Here is a 23,047-nt window from a genome sequence, read left to right on the forward strand (position 1 = left end):
CACATCATGGCTTGTACCCCATAATGGATTTTTCCTCCAGAAACTCGTCCAATCCCCTTTTAAAGGCGTCTAGGCTAGACGCCAGCACCACATCCTGTGGCAAGGAGTTCCACAGACCGACCACATGCTGAGTAAAGAAATATTTTCTTTTGTCTGTCCTAACCCGCCCAACACTCAATTTTAGTGGATGTCCCCTAGTTCTGGTATTATGTGAGAGTGTAAAGAGCATCTCCCTATCCACTCTGTCCATCCCCTGCATAATTTTGTATGTCTCAATCATGTCCCCCCTCAGGCATCTCTTTTACTGGTGCAAATCCGTGTTGACCTGGGAAGGTGGATCAGTCCTGGGAAGGGGAAGGGTCCTGGATTCAGCATGTGCTGCCACCGCTTATCCCACCCCCTCTCGGGCCTGATCCACCCTCCTCCCTGCCTCCTTCTTTGCCCTACCCACCCCCTTTCAAGCCTGGAAGGCAGTTCAGATGCCCTGAATCAGGGAAGCTCTGCGTAAAGTCCAAGACAACAGTGACAACAGCTAGGAGATAATCAGTAAAGTTGGATGCTGGGGTGTACTCTGTTTTGAGCTGTCCATGGTCTGTATGTGATGAAATCAATCCCTTCCTGTAGCACACTTCTGGACCCTTGAGCAGAGAATACTTCATACATGTCCTACCCCACTCCGTTTGATGTAGATCTTCCCTCTTGGGAAGAGGCAGAAGGGGAGGGTTCCCTACACCCTCACCCCAGGAATCTTGAGTGATGTCTCAGTAACTTTGTCTAAATAGCATTGTGGTTTGGCTCACTTTCTTGAGTCGCTTGAATCTGTTTGGTCAATAGGCAGTCCAGCTGCTCTCTGGGTTTGGCAGATGCTGGTTTGTATTATATTGATCACTCTAACATTCTGCAGTGTTACTGGGTGCCCCGTTGACTCTTCCCTGACCCCATTATTTTAATGTGTCTGTATTATGGAGCCAGGGACAGCTCAGTTCCAGAGCTTCTTGCCTCGAGGCACTGCCACGTTCCTTCATCCCAGTGTGTGTCAAAGTGACCCACTCTAAAACCTTGACACAACAGGGAGGGGAGGAAGCCCTACACAGCATCCTTTCAATTCTGTTTTTCCCAGTTGGTGCCATTCTGAGTCAGGAACATTGAGTCAGGTATTGCAGCTTCTGTGACAGGTTATGGCTGGGTCAGTTTGACCCACGCTGCCATAGAGAGGTACAAAAGTATCCCTTAGAGAGACATTCAGGCTGAATGTTTCAATTGATGAAGAAAATTATGCTTCTCTGTAGGGAAGATATGAGGCAACCTAAGATCTCCCCATGCATCTCAGATTTCTTTAGAAAAGCAATGTCCTAAACGGTTTACATAAGTTGCTATTAACACAGCAAATTTGTCGGTAATTACTTGTAGGCTATGCACAATGCAACACACATGATGTGGCACTGACAGCCGTGTGTGAACAGCAAGCCTCTGTTATCAGAGATCACCAGACAAAGACTGGTGTGAACATTCAGTAAGAGGAGAAAAAAGAGAGTTCATGGCTGGCCAAAGCCCACAAATGCCTGAGATGGTGCAGTGAACCACCAGTGCCCCTTGACTGTCTTTCTATGCAACCCCCCTTGTCTTTCCCACCCTTATGTTAGTGCTGCCACAAATACCACCTCCTCCTTGTTGTCATTCTCCTTCTTTTCTCTGCTGTCTGAAGGGTAGCAGAAACATTCAGAGGAAAGGAGAGAAGTTGTGTCCTAGAGAGTGTCTCCTGGAAGGCATTAACATAAGAACATAAGAACAGCCCCACTGGATCAGGCCATAGGCCCATCTAGTTCAGCTTCCTGTATCTCACAGCGGCCCACCAAATGCCCCAGGGAGCACACCAGATAACAAGAGACCAGCATCCTGGTGCCCTCCCTTGCATCTGACATGGCCCATTTCTAAAATCAGGAGGTTGCACATACACATCATGGCTTGTAACCCATAATGGATTTTTCCTCCAGAAACTTGTCCAATCTCCTTTTAAAGGCATCCAGGCCAGATGCCGTCACCACATCCTGTGTGGAGTTCCACAGACCAACCACACACTGTCTGTTCTAACTCTCCCAACACTCAATTTTAGTGGATGTCCCCTGGTTCTGGTGTTATGTGAGAGTGTAAAGAGCAACTCTCTATCCACTCTGTCCATCCCCTGCATAATTTTGTATGTCTCAATCATGTCCCCCCTCAGGCACCTCTTTTCTAGGCTGAAGAGGCCCAAACGCCGTAACCTTTCCTCATAAGGAAGGTGCCCTAGCCCAGTAATCATCTTCGTCGCTCTCTTTTGCACCTTTTCCATTTCCACTATGCCTTTTTTGAGATGCAGCGAGCAGAACTGGACACAATACTCCAGGTGTGGCCTTACCATCGATTTGTACAACGGAATTATAATATTAACAGTTTTGTTCTCAATACCCTTCCTAATGATCCCAAGCATAGAATTGGCCTTCTTTACTGCTGCCACACATTGGGTCGACACTTTCATCGACCTGTCCACCACCACCCCAAGATCTCTCTCCTGATCTGTCACAGACAGCTCAGAACCCATCAGCCTATATGTAAAGTTTTGATTTTTTGCCCCAATGTGCATGACCTTACACTTACTGACATTGAAGCCCATCTGCCATTTTGCTGCCCATTCTGCCAGTCTGGAGAGATCCTTCTGGAGCTCCTCACAATCACTTCTGGTCTTCACCACTAGCAAAAGTTTGGTGTTGTCTGCAAACTTAGCCACCTCGCTGCTCACCCCTGTCTCCAGGTCATTTATGAAAGCACCGGTCCCAGGACAGATCCTTGGGGCACATCGCTTTTCACCTCTCTCCATTGTGAAAATCTCCCATTGACACCCACTCTCTGTTTCCTGGTCTTCAACCAGTTCTCAGTCCATTAGAGGACCTGCCCTCTAATTTCCTGACTGTGGAGTTTTTTTAGTAGCCTTTGGTGAGGGACTGTGTCGAACGCCTTCTGAAAGTCCAGATATATAATGTCTACGGGTTCTCCCGCATCCACATGCCTGTTGACCTTTTCAAATAATTCTATAAGGTTCGTGAGGCAAGACTTACCCTTACAGAAGCCACCTTAGGGAAGCCTTACAGAAGCCTGTAAGAAGACTTACCCTTACAGAAGCCACCTTACAGAAGCCATTCTAGGCCACCACTCCACTCTCTTCCAAACAGAATGTCTTCTGCTCCCCTAGGCCTTTTTGAAATAGTTGGGAGAGGGAAAACACAAAGGAGGTATGGTGAGAGCTGATTAGAGGCCCAGTATAATCAGAGTTAGGCAGAGCACACACTGGGCACCCTCCACTAATCTTCTACCCCCTGAGGTTTCATTGGGCCTTATCAACAGATAGATCTTAAGGAGAAAGAGGGAGAAAAATAAAGTGGTACTGGATGAGAGTGGTTTCTATTGGGAGCTAGGCTGGTATACTGGTTCTGGAGTTAGACCTGAAAGATCCACATTCAAATCCCCACTCAGATCCCAATCCTATCCAATTTTCCATTGCAGTCCAATTGTACCAATGGGGCGTGCACAGCATCCTGTGGTGGGGAGACACTTACAGAGACCTCCTCAGGGTATGGGAACATTTGTTCCCTTATGTCGGGGCTGCATTGAGGCTGCACCAGTGCTGGAAAGTTGGATAGGATTGGGTCCTTAGCCATGAAACTTCCTGGGTGACCTTGGGCGAGTTACACTCTGTTGACCTAACCTACCTCACAGGTCTGTTGTGAGAGAAAAGAGGAGCCATGTACACCATCCTGAGCTCCTTGGAGGAAGGAGCTCTATAAATATGAAAACTAAATAAAATAAATTGTGCCTACTTCCTAGCCAAGCAGACCTAAAGCATCCTCCAAGGAATGGTTCCTCCCCCCCCCCAAATGTTAAGAATTATTTGATGCCCTTTAGCAATAATTTGGGTCAACGCTTTTCTGTGCTCTTGTGAAAAGCGATATTTTTTTCCCCTTCCCACTTCCATGTGTCTCTGTGTGAGAAGAATGTTTTTCACACAACATGAACTGAGAAGGATCTTGATTTTAAAATATTGACAAGATGTTCATTTGTCTCCCAGCTTTTGCTGCTTTGTGAACTCGTGGGGTTGACTTAAGTGTGACTGTTACTGGCAGGGGCACAATTTGAGTTGGAAGATCTTTCTCCTGTGTGTAATTTTCCCCTTATTGTTAGATTTTGTCCTTAAAATACTTCCTTCCTTCTGATGAACTACATTCATGCTGCTGGTCTAGTAGAGAGAATGTGAGGAAGTTATTTAAGGGCAAAACCCGAGGCACTCCGGGCCTGTTTTCTTTGGCTAATGGCATGATTGGGACTGTGGATAAGGGGGCTGTAGGACCTTGCCTCCAGTGTGGTCTTGATCCAGCCTCTACTACTTTTTCATGAGAAAAATGTTCTCAGTTGATCTCACCAGTGTGATCCACCATCAGTGCGGAAAGAGATGGGTTTTGGATAGGCATTCTTGGCTGGCCTGACTACATGGAGTAGTGCAGTACTTTACAGAAGTCCATATGAGATGTCTACTGCTCATGATCCTTTTAAATCAGTGGTTCCTAACCTTAGTCACCATGGACCACTGAGGCACAAATTGGAATCGTTGTAGACCACACGCAACCTTGCACTCCCCTGCTCACAAAAAAATACAATTAAATTTGTAATAATAGTGTGGTTCAACATCAGTGCAGAAAGAGATGGGTTTTGGATGGGCGTTCTTGGCTGGTCTGACCACATGGGGTAGTGCAGTACTTTACAGAAGTCCCTATGCTCATGGTCTACTGCTCATGATCCTTTTAAATCAGTGGTCCCTAACCTTAGACACCATGGACCACTGAGGCACAAACTGGAATTTTTGTGGACCACATGCAACCTCCCATACCCCCGCTCATTAAAAAATCCAATTAATAATTAGAGGAGTTATATTAGATATGTATTATGAGACATTTAATAGCTTTATTATTTATAAAGAAGACTTGTTGGTTACTGCTTTTGTTGCCAGCTGCGAGTGGCTCATCTCTGCCATCTCTCATGTCCAAGGGGGACCGTTCTGATTGTGAGATGCTGGAAGTAATAGAAGGTGATCTTTGTTCCCCCGAGACGTTGCGTCAGGGTCTTGTGAACCACCTGTGATCTGCGATCCCAAGTTCACAGGCTGGGAACTAGTGTCCTAAGTAAATTACTGTTGGTTTGAGGAACAAACCTCCACTGCCTTGTGGCTACATCCAGTTATGGAAAAGGCTTCAGGAGTCAATCTCGAGGCAAAATCTGGAGCCGGAGTCCCTGAGGCAGTTCATGGCTGAACACAGTCACGTTCTGGCAACTCCTGCAATGCCGCTGGAACCAACCGTATTGGCTTCTGCCTTTCCATTGGACCATTTCAGCGACGTGGAGAGGGGGGATTTGCTGCATGGGTAACAGTCTATCCTCCATATCTACTTTACCCAGGCTTCGCACACTGGAGAGGACACTCTGTTCCAGAACACTATTCAGAGCGCGATACCATAGTCTTCTGAGACTGAAGGATGCCAACAAAAAAGGATGGTATTCATTTATTTTCACATTTTTATACCACCCTACCTCCAAGGAGCCCAGGGTGGTGTGCATTGTTCCTTCCCTTCTTTTGTCTTCACAACAACCCTGTGAGGTAGGTGAGGCTGAGAGATAGTGACTGGCCCAAAGTCACTCAGGAAGCTGAACAGGGATTGAACCCGAATCTTCTAGGTCTAAGTCCAACTCCCAAACCACTATACCAGATCCTTATCTTGCACAAGCCTAATCTTGCACAAGTCCCACTGAAATGTGTGGGAATGTCTTATTTATTTTTTAAATGCTGTATAAATTTCCTCTGAATAATTGGAGTGTGCTCCGTGGAGCCCTTCCTTTACAATGACAAGCAAACTTGGAGGTAGATTCCCTGGAACTGTGGCGCAGCCACATTTTTTTTTTGTTGAATTTATAGCCTGGGCACATTTCTCCCATTTTATTAAAACAGAAAAGCTGTGACAATTATTTTCATAATTAACTGACTCTTCAAATTAACGCCAAATTACACTGTGTAATCATGATTAAGATTATGCATTAATCAACGGCTCCAAGTTAGTGATTAGGTTCTTTAATGACTGCAAAGAACTTGCAAAGAGAGGTATATTTTCCTGCGCACATCTGTCACACAGGAGAGGCTGGTGCCGCAGTGGCAACTGCTACAGAATGTGCGCACAGGTGTCATGGAGTCTTTTCAGGCTTTTGCAAAGGCTACCAGTGCAGGACAAAGAGTAGCAGCAGCCGGCAACGCACTTTTCTCAGTATACAGGGACTGTGGCAGTGGAATGCGCAAAAAGTTGACAGGTTGTCTCTAAATACAGATTTGGGACACGTGCAAACTTTGCGCTTTATTCTACTCTCGTACAAGGTTCACTGTGGTCTATCCCTGTGCTATGCTCTCTACATACAGACCATCCCCCTCACTGGGGGGGGGGCAGCAGAGTTCCTCACTGATAAATCTCAACACAGAGTTGACCACTCAGACTATATAGCAGTGGTTCTCAAACTGGGACATCATGACGCCCCAACCTGAGAGCCCCGGGTTCTGTACCCTTAAGGGGTGGGGGCAGGGGAAGGAAGCAACGTGATCCCCAGGATCATGCCTTTTTGGGCATAGAAGGGGCTTTTCCTAGCAAGCCTTACCTGCTACCAGGGTCCCGGGGGGGCTCTGCAGGCCTCCCTGCAGCCTGTAAACATTGAAAAACATGATTGTGACCCACCTGTGGGTTGCAAACGTGAAACCGGAAGTGAGTTACGATCATGTTTTTTCACTATTTCCAAGCTGCAGGGAGCCCTGTAGAGTCCCCTATGGAACTCCCCTTACCCCCTGGGCCCTGGCAGCAGGTAAAGCTTGATAGGGAAAGCCCCCTCTGTGCCTGCAGCAGCATGATCCTGGGGATCATGTTGCTGCCTTCCCCTTGCTCCTGCCAAGACTGCAGTATTTGTGGGGGTGGGGGCAGGAACGTATCCCCCAGTGGGGGATGCCTGTAGACAGGAGATTAGGCAGCTCAAAGGCAGCAGGGGACAAGAAACCATGAAGCAAAGCAGGCTCACACAAAAACCTGGAGCACACGGTCTGGGTACTGATTCTCAAAAAGATGCCCAGAATGACATGTTGCACTCAGAAAGACCTGGCTGGAACTAAGCTCTTTTTGTAGCATACAGGAAGTCCCTTTCTTTCCTGCAGTCCTGATGCTGAGTCTACATGCTGAGTCTAACTGCCTTCTTCTCCTGAACAGCCCCTTTGGGTGGTGCGGCCAGATGGTCTCTTCTTTGGTTTCACAGGTTGGTCTCTCTTGCCACACTGCTCCTGGGGTGACAAGGTGACAATGATGGGGAACTTGGTTGTGAAGCAGGGGTTCAGCTGATGGATATTAGATCACCCAGGCTTATCAGAGCAGAGGGGCTCTGGTTCCTCAGGGACTACGTCTTCTAGGTTATACTCTGTAGGGAAGCCTGATGGGGCCTGACCTCCCTTCTCTTCCCTGGAGGAGACCTTATTGTGGTCTACATCTGCCTAGGTCCTGACATCTTGTCCAAAGTCTACATTCAGTTGATACTGGGTGTATGTAGTATCACCCCAGTATACAGGGGTGTAGTCTGAAATAATTACCTAGACCAGTGTTTCCCACAGTGTGGGTAGGGACCCACCAGTGAGCCCTGTGGAAAGCAAAACTGAGTTATATTGACTCATAAGTAAGCACATGTGCTTTGGCATCTATCGAGTGTCAGGCGAAGGGGAATGCAAGGCCACCAGAGGAGATCAACAAACGCTCCAGAAGGTCCCTCCCCCCACCATAGTAAAAAGGATAAAAACAGGGACTTGAGCTGGTAAGGTGGAACTTCTTTTTTTTTTAACGTTTCGTAAAACTAGGTGGGTCCCAACAGAATGTTGTTTTAAAAAGTGGGTCACGGTACTAAAAAGTTTGGGAGCCGCTGACTTAGAGTCTTTGTATGATGCTTTTTCCTGCAGAATGTTTGCATGAAAGCTGAGCTGAATGGGTCTCCTCTCCAGGTTCCCCACCGTCCCAGGGTTAGATGTGTTCTGTGGCCTTGTGACTGCAACAAAGCCCCCTTTCTGCAGCCTAATCCAAAATGGGTTATCAGCTCCCAACCGCCATCTCATTGCCACCTGCTAGCTGTGCATCCTTCCTTGAAGAAAAGCCTATTATGTCCAAATGGATACCTGGAGTGTTAATTTATTTTGGATCAAGTACAGATGTAATCCCAGTCCCAGTGCTGCCGTATTGTGTCCTAAGAAGGGAGCATGGAAAATAGAAAAATCTCCTCTTGAAAAGGCACAGACTGGGGGGAGAGAGACACTCGCACAATTCCAGCAGCTATTAATCAAAGTAACATAAAGCCGGTTGTCATTTTGAGGCATTATGAAAGAGAGAGAGCAAATCTCTGCCTTGGAATTGCATGGCGGATTGAAAGAGATGGAACTGCTTTTGGTTGGTCTCAGGTCGGTAGGAAAGGGAGAATGGGTGGAATATGTAGCTTCCTCCTTCCTGGGCACCCCAGGGATCCACCCCCAATATTCTGTCCCATTTGGCAGCCCCCCCCCCTTCTCTTTGCCAGCTTCTCCCAGTGCTGCTGCCATCTCAGGCTGCACTGGGCAGAAAGGAGCAGATGGTCTCGCGTCTCTCTGCATTAAGTGTTTTTGTTGCTAGAGGACACTTGGCAGTGGCTCAGGCCTTCCGAATGTGGTGCTCGAGTGAGAAGGTTTGCTTTGACTGTATTACTCTGAATAATTGATCCACTCGAGTCGAAGTTGGAGTGTGGCAGTGATGGAAAAACAGGCTGTCACCTCATGAATGCTTCACAGGGAATAGGGAGGAGGACAGGGTACTAGCAGAGCTGAGTTCCATCCTGGTTTTGCCCCAACCCATGAAGCTTCTTCTCAGGCTTGGGTTTCCGTGCACTACTGTAGTAGGGGTAGGGGACTTTATGAAGGAGGAAGCCCATGGAGAGGCCGAGGAGCATGAGATGGCATGGTACAGGGTGGCACTTCAGGTTTGTGGAAAAACCAGAAATACCTTCCAGTCATGTCCAGGAGGCCTTCTGAGGCCTTCTAAAGCCCCCTCATGTCTTAGAAGGCCTCCCAGATGCAACTGGAAGGCACTTCATGTTTGTGGAAAAACTAGAAATACCTTCCAGTCACATCCAGGCCTCCCCAAGCCTCAGAAGGCTTCCCAGACACACCTAGAAGGCACTTCTGGTTTGCTGGCACAGCCTCCCCCCCCCCTATCTCATTATCTATAGATTTCAGTATCCACTGGGGGTCCTGGAATGGATCTCCTAGGGATACCATGGACCACCTGTAATATGTGGTACTCAGAAATTTGTTGGCTGAGCTCCTTTTTGCATCCAAACAATATAAAAGGTAAATAAGAATTTTTCAAACTTTATAATTATTTATTGTGTATAAACTGATACTCTGCTGGATTAAAACGTAAGTATAATGTGCATGGTAAGCAAACATATTTATGAATTTAAAGACTTCTTAAATATCATAGCTCTCAAACATCTCTCTTTTGGCTCTCAAACTCCTGAGGTTGAGCATACGTGGCCCTTATGTTAAGCAAGTTTGGCCACCCCGGTTGTCGTTGATAGACTTTGGCATGGAGACTAGGGTTCAAATCCTTGCTCTCTCGTGACTGAGCCTACCTTACAGGGTTGTTGAAAGGATAAGAGGCAGAGACATACCTGCTGCTCTGAACTCCATGGAAGAGTTTAAACACTGTGATGATTAATAATAACTATGTAGACAGTTTCTATATTTTGGCAGCCTTTTGCACAGTGGTACTTTGGGGATGGGCTTCCTGTCCGGGTAGTGCTCCTTACTGAACTCACAAAAAATGTACAGGCAGGCTGGGGAAACCACAGCCCCCCCGGTCTGTTTGGATTCAGAACCCAGAAACTCAGTCCTTTGGCATTTCTTAACCTGGCTGTACTCTTTGACAGGGCCAAGCTTGGCTGAGGCCAGTCAGAGATAGAACCAGTCCTGAACATCAGAAGCTGCCTTAGATTCTCGGTCCATTTGGCATTGTCTACACTGTCTGAGTTGCAGTTTCATCTGTCTGAGTTTTACCTGCAGATTCTGCCAGGGATTGAATTTAGGACATTCTGCATTCAAAGAAGCTGCTCTGCCACTGAGCTACAGTCCCATCTCTCAGCACCTCGCACTCATCGGAGAGCTCTGTGGGATGGGGGGGGGGGAGAGGAGTGGAATCTGAACCATTTAAAGACTAGAGATAATATCCGCAGAAAAGCAGAATGTGGCACAGCTTTTAGCATCCATTCCCGAGAACCTCAGTTTGCATACTTAAAAGTAATTCCCCATCTTTTATAGCTTCATAGATAAACTAAAAAATGTATGACCGGAGCGTGGTAAAAGCTTAGAATCTGGGACATGGGATGGGGGCAGGAGCCTTGATGATGGAATGCATGATGGAACTCCAGTGTCCTCTTTATGTTTTGATCCCTCCTGATTTGTGAAACAGAAGCAAAATACACTGATATGTGCAAAAATACCCAGCACTATTCAGGTTTCTGAGGCTGGGTTTTCTTAGTGTAGAATTTGAGCACCTCTATGGCTAAATGGACACTTTTGCCAATCTAGTATGCTGAATGTCACTTATCTGAAGGAGGATAAACACAGAATTGAGAACATAAGAAGAGCCCTGAAGGATCAGAGCAAGGTGAGCTCATTCAGTTGAGCATCCTATTTCTAACAATGGCCAACAGGAACCTACAAGTAAGGCTCCTCTCCCATTGTTGCTGTGCCTTTGAATATGAAGGTACTAGGTCAGGGGTTCCCAAACTACTTACTTTCATCACCCACTGTGTTGCCCATGATGGATCTGGAGCCTTCCAAATCCAGGAGGCTGCAATCTAAAATGATGGCCAATACAGACGTCATCTGGGTCACATGTGCATGCGTCCCCTGCATCATTTTCAATGGCACAATGTGGAAAATGGCATGGAGGTGCACGTACATGACTCAGCTTCCAAGTTGTCCACATCTTAGGTTGCAGCATCAATAGGCTCAGGATCCACCAGAAATTGGATCGTGACCCCCTTGAGGGCCCAGTTTGGTACCCATGGTTCTCAGTAGTCATCAAGACTAACTGCTGTTGAGAGATTGCTGCTGTTCTCTTCCATGAACTTGTGTAATTCCCTTTTGAAAACATCTAAATCGGTGATCATCACCGCACAGTATGAGACAGGTTCAAATGCCCATCAACCACTTAGATGATCTTGGGCCAGTCATTTTCCCTCTCCAGTCTATGTCTTAAGGTTGCTGTGAATATGAAAGAGAATAATTCCAATATACAATAAGTCCCTGGGCTCATTGAGGGAAGGAAGGGTGGAATGCTAATCAATAATACATAATTAAGTGCCTGGAGAACTCCAAGAGATCTGGCTGTGTTAAGATACAGCAACTGACAAGCGCTCCTGACACCGAAAAAGGAAGGTTTGCTTTCTTCTAGTGAATCGGGAGATCCATCTGTTACTGGCTACGTCTGTGTATTCCATTCATCCATTAATTATTTTGAGTTGCTTGTTAATCAGATCGTGCCTGGATTAGGTCTCTCTCCACTCTTCCACGGGAGAGCAAGAAGCGGGGGTGGAAAAAGGCGAGATTGTTCCTACATCTTGGAAACAAGGCAGTACAATTACACAGTTTCTGCCTGGGCTCTGCTGCTTCTGCTGGAGAGGTGGTGGGTGGGGAATCCAGGACAAGCCTTACAGATGTGAAGCCTGGGAATGCTGTACATTGCTGTGACATGAGCTGCTCTGCCTTTGGGGAGAGCTAATGGCATTAACAACTTTCTGAACAGCAAAAAGCAGGCGCTCCATGGTGTGTGCGAGTTGGCACAGAAGAAGGTTTTCTGCTTGTCTGAGTTCGGAGACAGATCTGAGGAGGATGGGCAAAAAAGGGCAGAGGAAACCCCCCCCCCCCAACAAAATGACTGGTGAAGAACTGGAGGGCTGTGGAAGGGCAGGAAAATCCATTCCTCTCTGTTAAGAACATTAGAAGAGCCCCACTGGTTCAGGCAGAGGACCATCTAGTCCAGCTTCCTGTATCTCACAGTGCTCCACCAACTGACCCAGAGAGCACACAAGACAACAAAATCCCTGAATCCTGTTGCCACCCCCTTGCATCTGAAATTCAGGGCAACCAGAAAAAAGTCTACATGAAAAAAAGTGCACAAAAACTTGGCCCACTTGGGTTATGGTTAGGGTTAGAAGTCAATGGTTAGGGCAGCCATTTTCAACCACTGTGCCATGGCATACTGGTGTGCCGCAAGTGGTCCACAGGTGTACCACAGGAATTTGGGGGGGGGGATCATTTATTAGTAGGGCCAGTGGAAGATGTGAGCCCCCAGTGGCAGCATGGTGTGCCTTGTCAATTCTCAAAAACCTGGTGATGTGCCTTGACCATTTTAGTGCCTTCTCAGTGTGCCATGAGATGTAAAAGGTTGAAAATCACTGGGTTAGGGTAAGGGTTAGAGCATTTTTTCCTATGTGCGTTTCTCATATGGGCTTTTCTCATGGAACCCCAAATACTCTTAATAATATTAAATAATTGCACAGCATAGAGAAAAAGAAGGTTTGCTGAGAAAGAATCAGCATGGCTTCTGCAATGGGAAGTCGTGCCATACTAGCATTTCAGAGTTCAGAGTTCTTTGGCAGTGTCATGTAGGCAGCGCCTCTGAGAGGAATTTTATCAGGGGGTACAAAGTTTCTTTTGGGCCCCTTCCCAAAGGGGAAAAAGGCAATGGGGGAAGGCAGAATGGGGGGCATAATTGGGCAGGGGGAGGCTGCTGACAGCTTGAATAGTCTTTGGAGCCCAGGTCTACCCAACCATGCAGCATTGGCAGCTAGATAAAGTAATATGGAAAACCAAACACACTCCTAAGTCTCTTTAAAATCTTTGAAATTTAGAAAACCATTGCTGAAAATTAGCAGCAATGTATTTACACTCACACTGTAGCCTTGCAGCTGTTCCCCTGTACACTCCTTCATGGTTATCAGATCCACAAGCCAAAGAGCTACTATAGTAGGCCAGTTTACTCCCAGATTTGACACTGTGTTCAGGAGGGTCATGGATGCATTTCTGGGCCTGGTGTGTATGGTCTGCAGCAGCAGTTGCCACTGCATGGCCACAGTTGTGCCCCCAGTATAGGCATAGGCAGTGAGTTTGGGTGAGATCAGAAAATGTAAGATTCCAGGAATTTTCTGGGCCCCCTCCTTTGGCTCCTGGGCCCCCTTTTCTACCCTGGGCCTGGGTACAAATTTACCCCCTGCATGTAGGTGAAATGTAGGTACACATGTAGGTGAAAGTGACCTGGTAGCAACCAACAACTGTATATGACATTTTTACAAAATACATATTGTGTTGAAACTCTCAAATAATGTATATGATGACTGAATGGAACTCATGTGGTTAGGAAATCATGGAAGCATAGGAAACTGACCATGCTGGGTGAGGCCACTGGTCCATCTTCTAGATCAGTGTTTCTCAAACTGTGGGTTGGGACTACTAGGTGGGTCATGAGCCAATTTCAGATTCATTTCAATATTTTAATTTTGATATATTAAACTTGATGCTATCATGGTATGTGACTGCATTTGAAGAAATGTTACAGACCTGTACTTTTAATAAGCTACTATGTATATTCTTTTAACAATGATTGTAAATGGGACTTACTCCTAGGATTACTCCTAATAGGATTGTAGCTTAGGATGGTTAAAAAATTCCTGCTTGATGATGTCACTTCCCGTCATGACATCACTTCCAGTGGGTCCTAACTGATTCTCCTTCAAAAAAGTGGGTGCTAAATGTGTAAGAACCAGTGTTCTAGATCATCTTTGCCTCTGACCTATGCCCCTTTGATGACCCACAAAGAAATGCCACCAATCTGATCCCCTGTCACCTTATAGCATGTAGAGATTCCAACGAAGACTGTGCTGCATGCTATGGTGGGAGGGGGTGATCAAACAGCCTGTAGGTGGTAAGTAAAAATAATTTTAAAATTCCCCCCAGTTGACTGCCCAATCATCTGTGGGTATCCTTAGAATTATGGCTAGTGCAAGTTTGAGGAGTTTGAGGGGATGGGGCAGGCAGAAAAATGGGGGATCAGATCCAGCATGTGCAACTCCACTCACTTTATCCCCCAATGCATCCTGTTACTTCTCCTCTCTGCCCACAGACAACACCCCCATGCCAGCTTACCTGCTAGAGTGCAGGCTATTGGCTGTGGCAGCCAGCTGCTGCTGCTGCTTTGTGGCAGTGGTTTGGACACATGTTTCAACTTCACGCAGAATGTGCCACTGAAGTGTACATTGCAGCACTGGGACTCTGTCTTGGGCATCCCATGGGACTGAGATGTTCGAGGTGAAATCTGAGTTTTGACAGCAGCAAAGTGGTAATTTTTTTTCCTGTTCTTTTCTTGCAGGAGGAATCTTTGAGTATGCTGATGGACCCAATGCCCAGGGAATGAATGCCGAGGAACAAGCCTTCCGTTTTTCTGCCAACATTATCAATAGGAATAGAACTTTGTTACCCAACACAACCTTAACCTACGATATCCAGAGGATACACTTCCATGATAGCTTTGAAGCCACAAAGAAAGGTGAGTATGCAGCATGCAGGCTTCTTTCACAGCTTTTGGTTTAGGTCTGATGGAGGATCTCATACCATTGACCTGGCCATGGGTCAAGAGCTTAAACTTGGTCCATTTGTCTATGCAAGCAGGACTCAGAAGTTCTTTGGCTCCTCAGTATGCACCCCAAATTATGTGCCTTTTCCCCATTTCTGCTGCACTTCCTCAGTGGGCATGGTGTGTTATGGAGCTAATGAAGAGCAAATAGGTGATTGCTTTCAGTAGGCCTTGTATGGAAATGATGGAACAAGGTCAGGAGAACCCTTGGAATCCCCACAGATGCCACCCTTGGGACCAGCGTTTAAGGAAGCACAATGATGGCAGAGAAGAGTCTCCCATCTAGACATCTAGTCTCATCCCCTGCCTACTTAAAGCATCTCCAGCAGGTGCCTGTTGAACCTCTGCTTGAAGATCTCCAGTGAGGGAGTCTCCATCACCTCCTTTGGAAATCTGTCCCACTGCTAGACTGCCTTGGCCATCAATCATTTCTTCCTGATATCCAACCGGAATCTCCTCTCTTGCGGTTTGCACCCATTGAGAAGACTCATGTTACTACAAGCTGATTTGGTTTAAAAAAAAAACAAAACCCACCAAGATTAAATACTGGAACCTCTGAACAGTTGCAGTGTAATAGCAATTAGATTGTATCGACCATTCTGATGCACTGAATGTACCAACCAAATTTGCTGTGGGCTGTATAGCTCTTGAGGTGTTCAGGACATTGGTGCAAACTGACTCACTTGGGGTGTTGTTGTGGAATATAGGTTCTCAGATTATCATAGCTGGAGGCCACAGCACCCATAGTTAAAATCTCTGGGTATACTGGCCATAAAATTCCAAAACAATTAGTTTTGTTTGATAAATTAAAAGCAACATTTCGTCCTACAATTGCTGTAGACATCATCAGATATCCAAAGGCAAAACTCTACCATTCCAAGGCGTGTCGACTTCCTGTTAAGTGACAGTAAGGTTAAAGCAGAGAGGTAAGTCAGCCATGTATCACATTATTTCCAGAGACTGCAACTAGAGGCACTTGAGATATTTAAGCACAAAGATAACATGAAGAAAAAGGTGGAAACCTTATCTCTGAATTGTATTTGGATGCTAATTTTGGAGAACTCTCGATCAGGTCTGCTACCCAGAAGATAAAGTCTCACGTCGTCAAAGAAATTGATAATTCTATTATCTTTTAATACGATTGGAAGTGTTTAGTAATCTTGATAGTAAGAACTAACTTAAAGGAAACTGTCACTTTAAGTGTATCTTACAATTAGATTAGGATGAAGTTCCATGTGGACTGTATGCCTCTAATTAACTCAGTTGTGGGGCTTCCAATATTGTTAAGAGTTGAACAGCAGAGAAAATTCTGCTGGTGGTGTAAAAATGACCACCGGCCTGCTTGTTGGTTCTGTAGCATTGCTGAATCAAACTCACCCAGAGGTCTAGCTTGATCCTTTACCAGACTACCAAGAAGACATGTGAATTGTGTGATGGACATTGAAATTCTTCTCCTGGAGATACTGAAATCCTTCTCTTAAAGACACCACTCAAGAAAGCCTTGCTCTTTACCCCAAGCCAAAGTGGATAAACGGCATGTCTCTTCCACCCATTAACCCTATCCAAATTAACTCAACTCTTCTGAGTAATGTTTACTAAGTCTTGTGTGATTCCATTTGGAGATGATTCTAATGAAATGTGACAAGTAAATAAGGTTAGTTATCTGAAAAGGGGGAAAGCACCCTCTCCCCTGTATTTAATTAATGTTTTGCTACTGAAGACTTGTGCATTGCTCAGTCAAAACAATTGGCAACTCTTTCTCTCCAAAATACAGCCCCCCCCATGTGTATTATTTACTGAGTAGGTGGATATTTTTGCAGTTAAACTGGACCCTTGGGTTCTGTGGCGGATCTGTTCCAAGACCCACCCTCCCTCCCACAGATATGAAATCTGTGGATACTGGAAACTGGGGTGGGGGACTGGAATGGTGCTGCAATTATTTCCCTGAAGGCCATGCCCCACCCTCTGGAGGTCACACCAGCTTCTTCATAAGACTTCTTGGGCATGACTGGGAACCACTTCCGATTCATGTGATTGACTTCCGGTTGTGTGTGTGTTCTGAGATATGGAGTTATGCTGAGACATGGGGAGGCCACGTGCCTCAAAACACCTCCAGACACAACTGGAAGTTGCTGGAATGAGCCTGAAGATGCTTCCGGTCACATCTGAAGGCCCTCTGGGACGCAGGCTCACCATCAGCAGATACTCAAATCCACAGATGCCAAGCCCATGGATAAGAAGGAGCCACTGTACAGTGTCATGCATGCATTGTTAGGATTTGTCTGGTGGAAAGCACATAGAGGTGAACTAAAAATTGTTCAGTCTGTGCCTGAGCATTGAGTCAGCAACTTTATAGGATGAGATGGAACCCTATTGGTTCCTTGTATGTCACTTAACCCTCCTGCTGAGCTGTAATACTGCCTTCTGGCAATGTGCAGTGGTGGCGCTGTAGCACAACAGAGAGCAACCCATTAGCTTCCTCTTCTGGCAAGCTACTGTAGGGCTCCAAAGTGCTGTTCACCTGTACAGTGTGTTACCCCAGGGAAGATGAGAGGCTAATTATGATCCTCATTATGTAAATGCATAGGGCTCTCCATAATAAAGGATATGGCCATTCTATGCATTGTTTGTGCACAGCTTCCCCTAACTTTTAACATGTAAAACCATCTTAATTGTTTAGAACAAAAATGTACATTTCAAGGCCACAGGAGCCCAGCTGGATCAGTTCAAAGGCCCATCAAGTCCAGCATCCTGTTTCCCACATTGTCTAAGCAGATGCCTTTGGGAAGCCCACAAAAGCTCACAACTCCTACCCATCCATGTATTCCTACTTCTAAGGTCATCAGAGGAGGCCCTACTAATTATACTGCCACCAGCAAAGCTGAGGTGGATGGTAGCAAGAAATAGGGCCTTCTTGGTGGTGGCCAGGGCCTATGAGAGGAATTTTATCAGGGGGTACAAAGTTTCTTTTGGGCCCCTTCCCAAAGGGGGAGGGGAGCAAAGGGGGCAGCAGAACAGGGGCAAAATAGAACGGGGGAACGTGCTGACAGCCACAACAGTCTTTGAAGCCCAGGTCTACTAGCCTTCTTAATGCAGAGCCCATCAGCAAGTTCAGGTGAGATAGGAAAATGTCAGAGCCCAGGAACATTCTGGGCCCCCTCCTTTGGCTCATGGGCCCCCTTTCTGACCCTGGGCCCAGGTACAATATACCCCCTTTACCCCCTTCTCCTAAGCCCTGGTGGTGGCATCCTGTTTGGGAAATTACCTCACCCATAATTAAGAAGGGCTTCATTCTTGGAGTCCTTTTGGTGGCGTCTTATCTTTTTATTTAGGGAAGCTTTTGAATGCTGGTATCAGGGGCTGGCACTTTTCAATGAAATATAATTTTAATTGTGATCCATTGGAGTCTGTTGTGTTTTATTGTTTTTATGTTAAAGGTTTAGTACAATCTATAATTGTATTGGGGGAGGAAGAAAAGTGTGAAAGAAAGAAAGAAAGAAAGAAAGAAAGAAAGAAAGAAAGAAAGAAAGAAAGAAAGAAAGAAAGAAAGAAAGAAAGAAAGAAAGAAAGAAAGAAAGAACTGTATGCACAGAAGCACAAATTAGATATTTAGATGGGTTGACTGACCAACTAGGTCAGTGTTTCTTAACCAATGGTACAGGTACCACCAGTGGTACTTGAAGTGGTGTCTGGTGGTACCCACAGGACCCCTGGACACCTGCCACCCAGCAGCAAGACCAGGAACACAACACAATGAACAGCAGTAGAAGACTTGGCTTGGTGGGCAGAGCTCCAAAGCAAGCTTTTCCGCTCTCAGAAAAACCCTCCTGTCCACCCTGAGCCTCTCACTGGTGTTTGTCACGTCGCCTCTGGTCTCTCAACACAGAAGTAACTGGCAATGATGTCATCACCAGTTACTTGTGTGGTGATGAATAAGTGGGCCACGTAGAGTGGTACAGTGGATGACAAATGTTAAGAAACACTGAGCTAGGTGAAATAGTGAGGCCATGTCTTGATGTTTTGGTATGGGCCAAAAGCTGTATTTATGGCTGCACTCTCAATTGTAGATGTTTGGTCATCTGAACAAACCACAAGTTCATATCTTTGAGATATGCCAGTGGGTTTCATGATGCTCCCCTTTGTCTGTTGATTGATCCTCTGCCTGGACGTGACTTGACGGCCTTGATCCCTTTCCATTCTAGCCTGTGACCAACTTGCGCTTGGCGTTGTAGCAATATTTGGGCCTTCCCAGGGCTCCTGTACCAACGCCGTCCAGTCCATTTGCAATGCACTCGAAGTCCCTCACATACAGCTACGATGGAAGCACCACCCTTTGGATAACAAGGACACTTTCTATGTCAACCTTTACCCGGATTACGCTTCTCTCAGCCATGCCATTTTGGACCTTGTACAGTACTTGAAATGGAGATCGGCCACCGTGGTGTATGATGACAGCACAGGTAAGCAGGGTTGGAGGGAGCCCGCTGTGAGGATGCACATTCTCTTAACTCAGGTAGAGTGAAAGGGTCCTTGTGTCATGAAAGCCCATGCCCAGCTGACACCATCTTTAGAATAAGAATGTTCAGCCTGGGGGAACAGGGGTGGGGAGCAGAAGATGAAAAACCGCCTAAAGAAATGCTTTTGATATTGTAAAAGAAATAGGTATCATGATAAGAGCAGCAGTATGAGGACAGAGTCTTTGTTTAGCCCCTAGATCCATGGTCTACAGATCACCCAGTCATAATTTGTTTAGGCTAGAAATTAATTTCTTTTTTTGAGGTGGGGTAAAAGAACAATAAGGGTGGGAGGGAGGCAATAGGGTAAGATGACTTCCGTGTCACGTGGTGCCTGGTTTTGTAGTTGTCATTGCTCTCCCTAAGGCCTTATCCGGCTGCAAGAGCTGATCATGGCGCCATCTAGATACAACATCCGCTTGAAAATCCGCCAGCTGCCCCTTGACACAGAAGACGCCCGACCTTTGCTCAAAGAGATGAAGCGGGGGCGGGAATTCCGGATCATCTTTGACTGCACACACACGATGGCTGTACAGATTCTCAAACAGGTAAGCCTGTGCAAGTGCATATGTGTGTGGAGGGGGGTAATGCCACAAGAATGGCCATGTGTTACACCAGGGGTGTCAGAACGTTTTGATAGGAGGGCCACATCATCTCTCTGTCAGTGTGTCGGGGGCCAGGAAAAAAGGAATTAATTTACATTTAAAATTTGAGTAAATTTACATACATTTACATAAATGAATATATTAGAGATGGGACTTATATGAATGAATGAATGAATGAAGATCTTGCAATAGCTCAAGGCCTCTGAAAGGCCTTGCACAAAGCAAGGCCAGCCTTTCCTTTGCTGCTGCTGCTTCACAGATGTGAAACAGCAAATAGGGGAGGGAGCCCTTGGCCCGCAGCTCACATGAGAGGTCAAGCAGTTGGCCCTTGCGCTGAGTACAGTCATATCAGACCAGAGGCGCATTGGAGACTGGGGGTCCCTGCGGGCCGGTTTGGGGGTCCCTGAGGGCCGCAAATGGACCCCAGGCCAGGGTTTGGACATCCCTGTGTTACACTATTGATGAGGACATGAAACCAGTCCTTGACTTCTGAAAAAATCATTTTGCACAGTAGCATACCTGGGGGGGGCAAGGGGGACAAATGCCCTTCGGAGGGCTAGGAAGTCTGTACATGTCCTTCACTGGCCTTGGGAGGCCTCCTGAGGCTTCTGGAGGGCGTGTAACACCCAATTTTTGGTGAAAATCAGAAGTGACATTTTAAGGTCCTTTCAGCGAAAGCCAGAAGTGAGGTTTAAGGATTTCCAAAGTCCTTCAGAAAGCCATGTGTGGCCTCCTCTGGTCCTCCAAAGCTCCCAGTAAATGGCACTCAACTGGGAGAGGTGACATTCTGCAATCCTGGCCCTGGGCACCACAGGGGCCAGTGTTGCAACTATTTCTGAATCTTAACCCTATCCAGAAGCTTCACCTTTTGACCCAAAAGCCTTTCTCCTAGACGTGTAAAACCTAATGATTACAGTATCGGTGGCGGGGGAGGGGGCGGGCTGCACCAGCAAAACAGAAGTGCCTTTCCGAAGCTTCCGTGGGGCCTTCTGAGGTGCAGGAAGGTCACAGAGGAACTCCCCATGCCTCAGACAACCTCCTGGATTTGACTGGAAGGCACCTCCAGTTGCACCTGGGAGGTCTTTGAGGCTCTCTGCCCATGGGCTTGGCATCTGTGGATATTCAAATCTGTGGCTGCCAAGCTTGTGGATAAAGAGGCTAAGCTGGAGAAGAAAAGGCACTTTTGCATGGTCAAATGCATTCCTGTCAGTTCCAGCATTCACATGTTCTAAAGCAGGACCAGGGTTTGGAGACCCCTCGTAGAAGTATACAGTCTGTATACAGGTCATCCCTTGTTATCCACAAGGGTTCCGTTCCAGAGCCCCTAGTGGATTAAAAAAAATCTGTGGATAAAAAAAATAACAGTAGAAATATAGATTTAAAGACCCACTTCCAGGTTTCTTGCCCCTTCATTCCTCCTAATGGAATAAGGTCTTGCTTCGACATCCACAGGAGTTTGATTCTGGGACTCCCTGCTGATACCATAAAATGTGTTAAATAAAAACAGTTTAAAAATATAAAAAACTGTGTCCCCTTTATAATTGTGTTTTAAAACAGCTTTTCTTAGTGTTGTAGAGAGGCAGTCAGCAACTAGAAATACAAAGGACCCCCTGCCTTTACCTGACTCAGCTGATGAATGGAATGATTGCTTGCATGACTATCTCTACAACAGTAAGAAAATCAGTTTTTTTAAACAAAAGGTATGCATTTTTCCCCTTCTCCAGGGATCAGCTCATTCCTTCTCATTTGCAAGGGCCATTCGTGTTGAGTCAAATCCGTGTATAAAAAAATTTGTGTATAACAAAGTTGGACCTGTACCTGTATCTTATACACCTTGATAATTGTTACTGGAACATGACTTTCTCAATAGCTCCATGTACAATGATTCTTGAGAAGTGGTTAGTCTTCTTGAGCTAAGAAAAGCAAGCCAGCCAGCTAGCATTTCGGTGTGGTGAGGCGAAAGAAAAGAAGGATTTGACTCTAAGAAGCTGGGGTTCTGCAGTGGGGTACATCCTGGGCCCCACCTGTTGGGAAAAGAGTTTTCAGCGATATGGCACCGCTTGATGGGAGGGGCGGCGGGAGGGACTGAATGCCCAGAGTAGGAAAATTGAGGCCCTCTCTCTTCCAAATAACCTGGTCAGGCCTTCAGTGGTCTCTGTTCTCCAGCATCTCTGCTTGCTCCAGAATTAGTAGAAACTTCCAGTGGAATGCAAGCCCGGGAGCTATTGTTTTGCAAAGCGGTGAACAGAACTGACATCTCCTGCCTCTTTGGATATTTGCGCGCTGGCTACATGGGGTGGCGTTGTCTTATTAAGCAGTTCTGTTGTAGTCCATCCTGCCCATCTGCTCCATTCATCTCTAAGGGAAGGTGGGATGGGGGGAGAGTGGATATAGCCTGCGAAAACTCTGTGTGGTCTTTCCAGGACATGAGCGGCTTGCAGAACTGGTTGCCTGGGGCTTGACACATGCCAGAACTCAGCCATGGAATATTAAAAAGAGGCATTTGCATTGAGATCTCCTGCAAATGGAGGAGAAACTCCTAGCCCCTCCTGGCTGTTGTCTTCTTGAGTTACCCCTCTTGAGGTTACCTCTTCTTGAGGTTACCCCTGCTCCACAGAGACAGAAGGATGGGCATTTATTTAGAACAGTTTTCCCTTGCAGGCCTGCTAAAGCCCACCTGAGCATGTGCAGAGTGCTTTTGGCAAACACCCCCCCCCCCACATAGTAGTGATTTGCATTACTTCACAGGAAGAAGTGAGTAATGCAATTTCATTGCATTAATTTCAGTAATGCACAGTTCAGTAAATTCAGCAATTTCACAGTTTACCATGAACCCTGCTGTTTCAGTGCTTTAGGAAGCCTCTCAGGTCATGAGCCATATTGCAAAATAGGAGCTTTGAAGATATCAGATTTATATTGTGTGAATCCAGTAGCAACATGTTAAGAGGACAAAACATTGAGGCAGGCTTTGGTTGTTGTTACTGTTGTTGTTGCTGCCATTGCTCCTTTGTGGTCATGCCCCTCCCCCATACCTCTTAAGAGTTGAAGCCCTTTCCCTATATGTGAAAAACTACATGTGATCTGTATTTGAAAAACTGTATTTGTGTAAAATCCCTCT

At 46.3% G+C, this 23,047-nt stretch overlaps 1 protein-coding gene across 1 annotated transcript in view; it reads left to right on the plus strand.

Annotated features, from left to right (window-relative positions):
* Positions 1-23,047, plus strand: part of GRIK3 (glutamate ionotropic receptor kainate type subunit 3) — a 243,622-nt gene that overhangs the window by 134,817 nt on the left and 85,758 nt on the right. Inside the window, exons 2-4 of the mRNA XM_066639080.1 lie at positions 14,547-14,723; positions 19,013-19,270; positions 19,691-19,872. Of these exons, the coding sequence (XP_066495177.1) occupies positions 14,547-14,723; positions 19,013-19,270; positions 19,691-19,872 (617 nt within the window). The remainder of the gene's footprint in view (positions 1-14,546; positions 14,724-19,012; positions 19,271-19,690; positions 19,873-23,047) is intronic.

The sequence above is a fragment of the Tiliqua scincoides genome, chromosome 10, assembly GCF_035046505.1.
Source record: "Tiliqua scincoides isolate rTilSci1 chromosome 10, rTilSci1.hap2, whole genome shotgun sequence".
NCBI lineage: Eukaryota > Metazoa > Chordata > Lepidosauria > Squamata > Scincidae > Tiliqua > Tiliqua scincoides.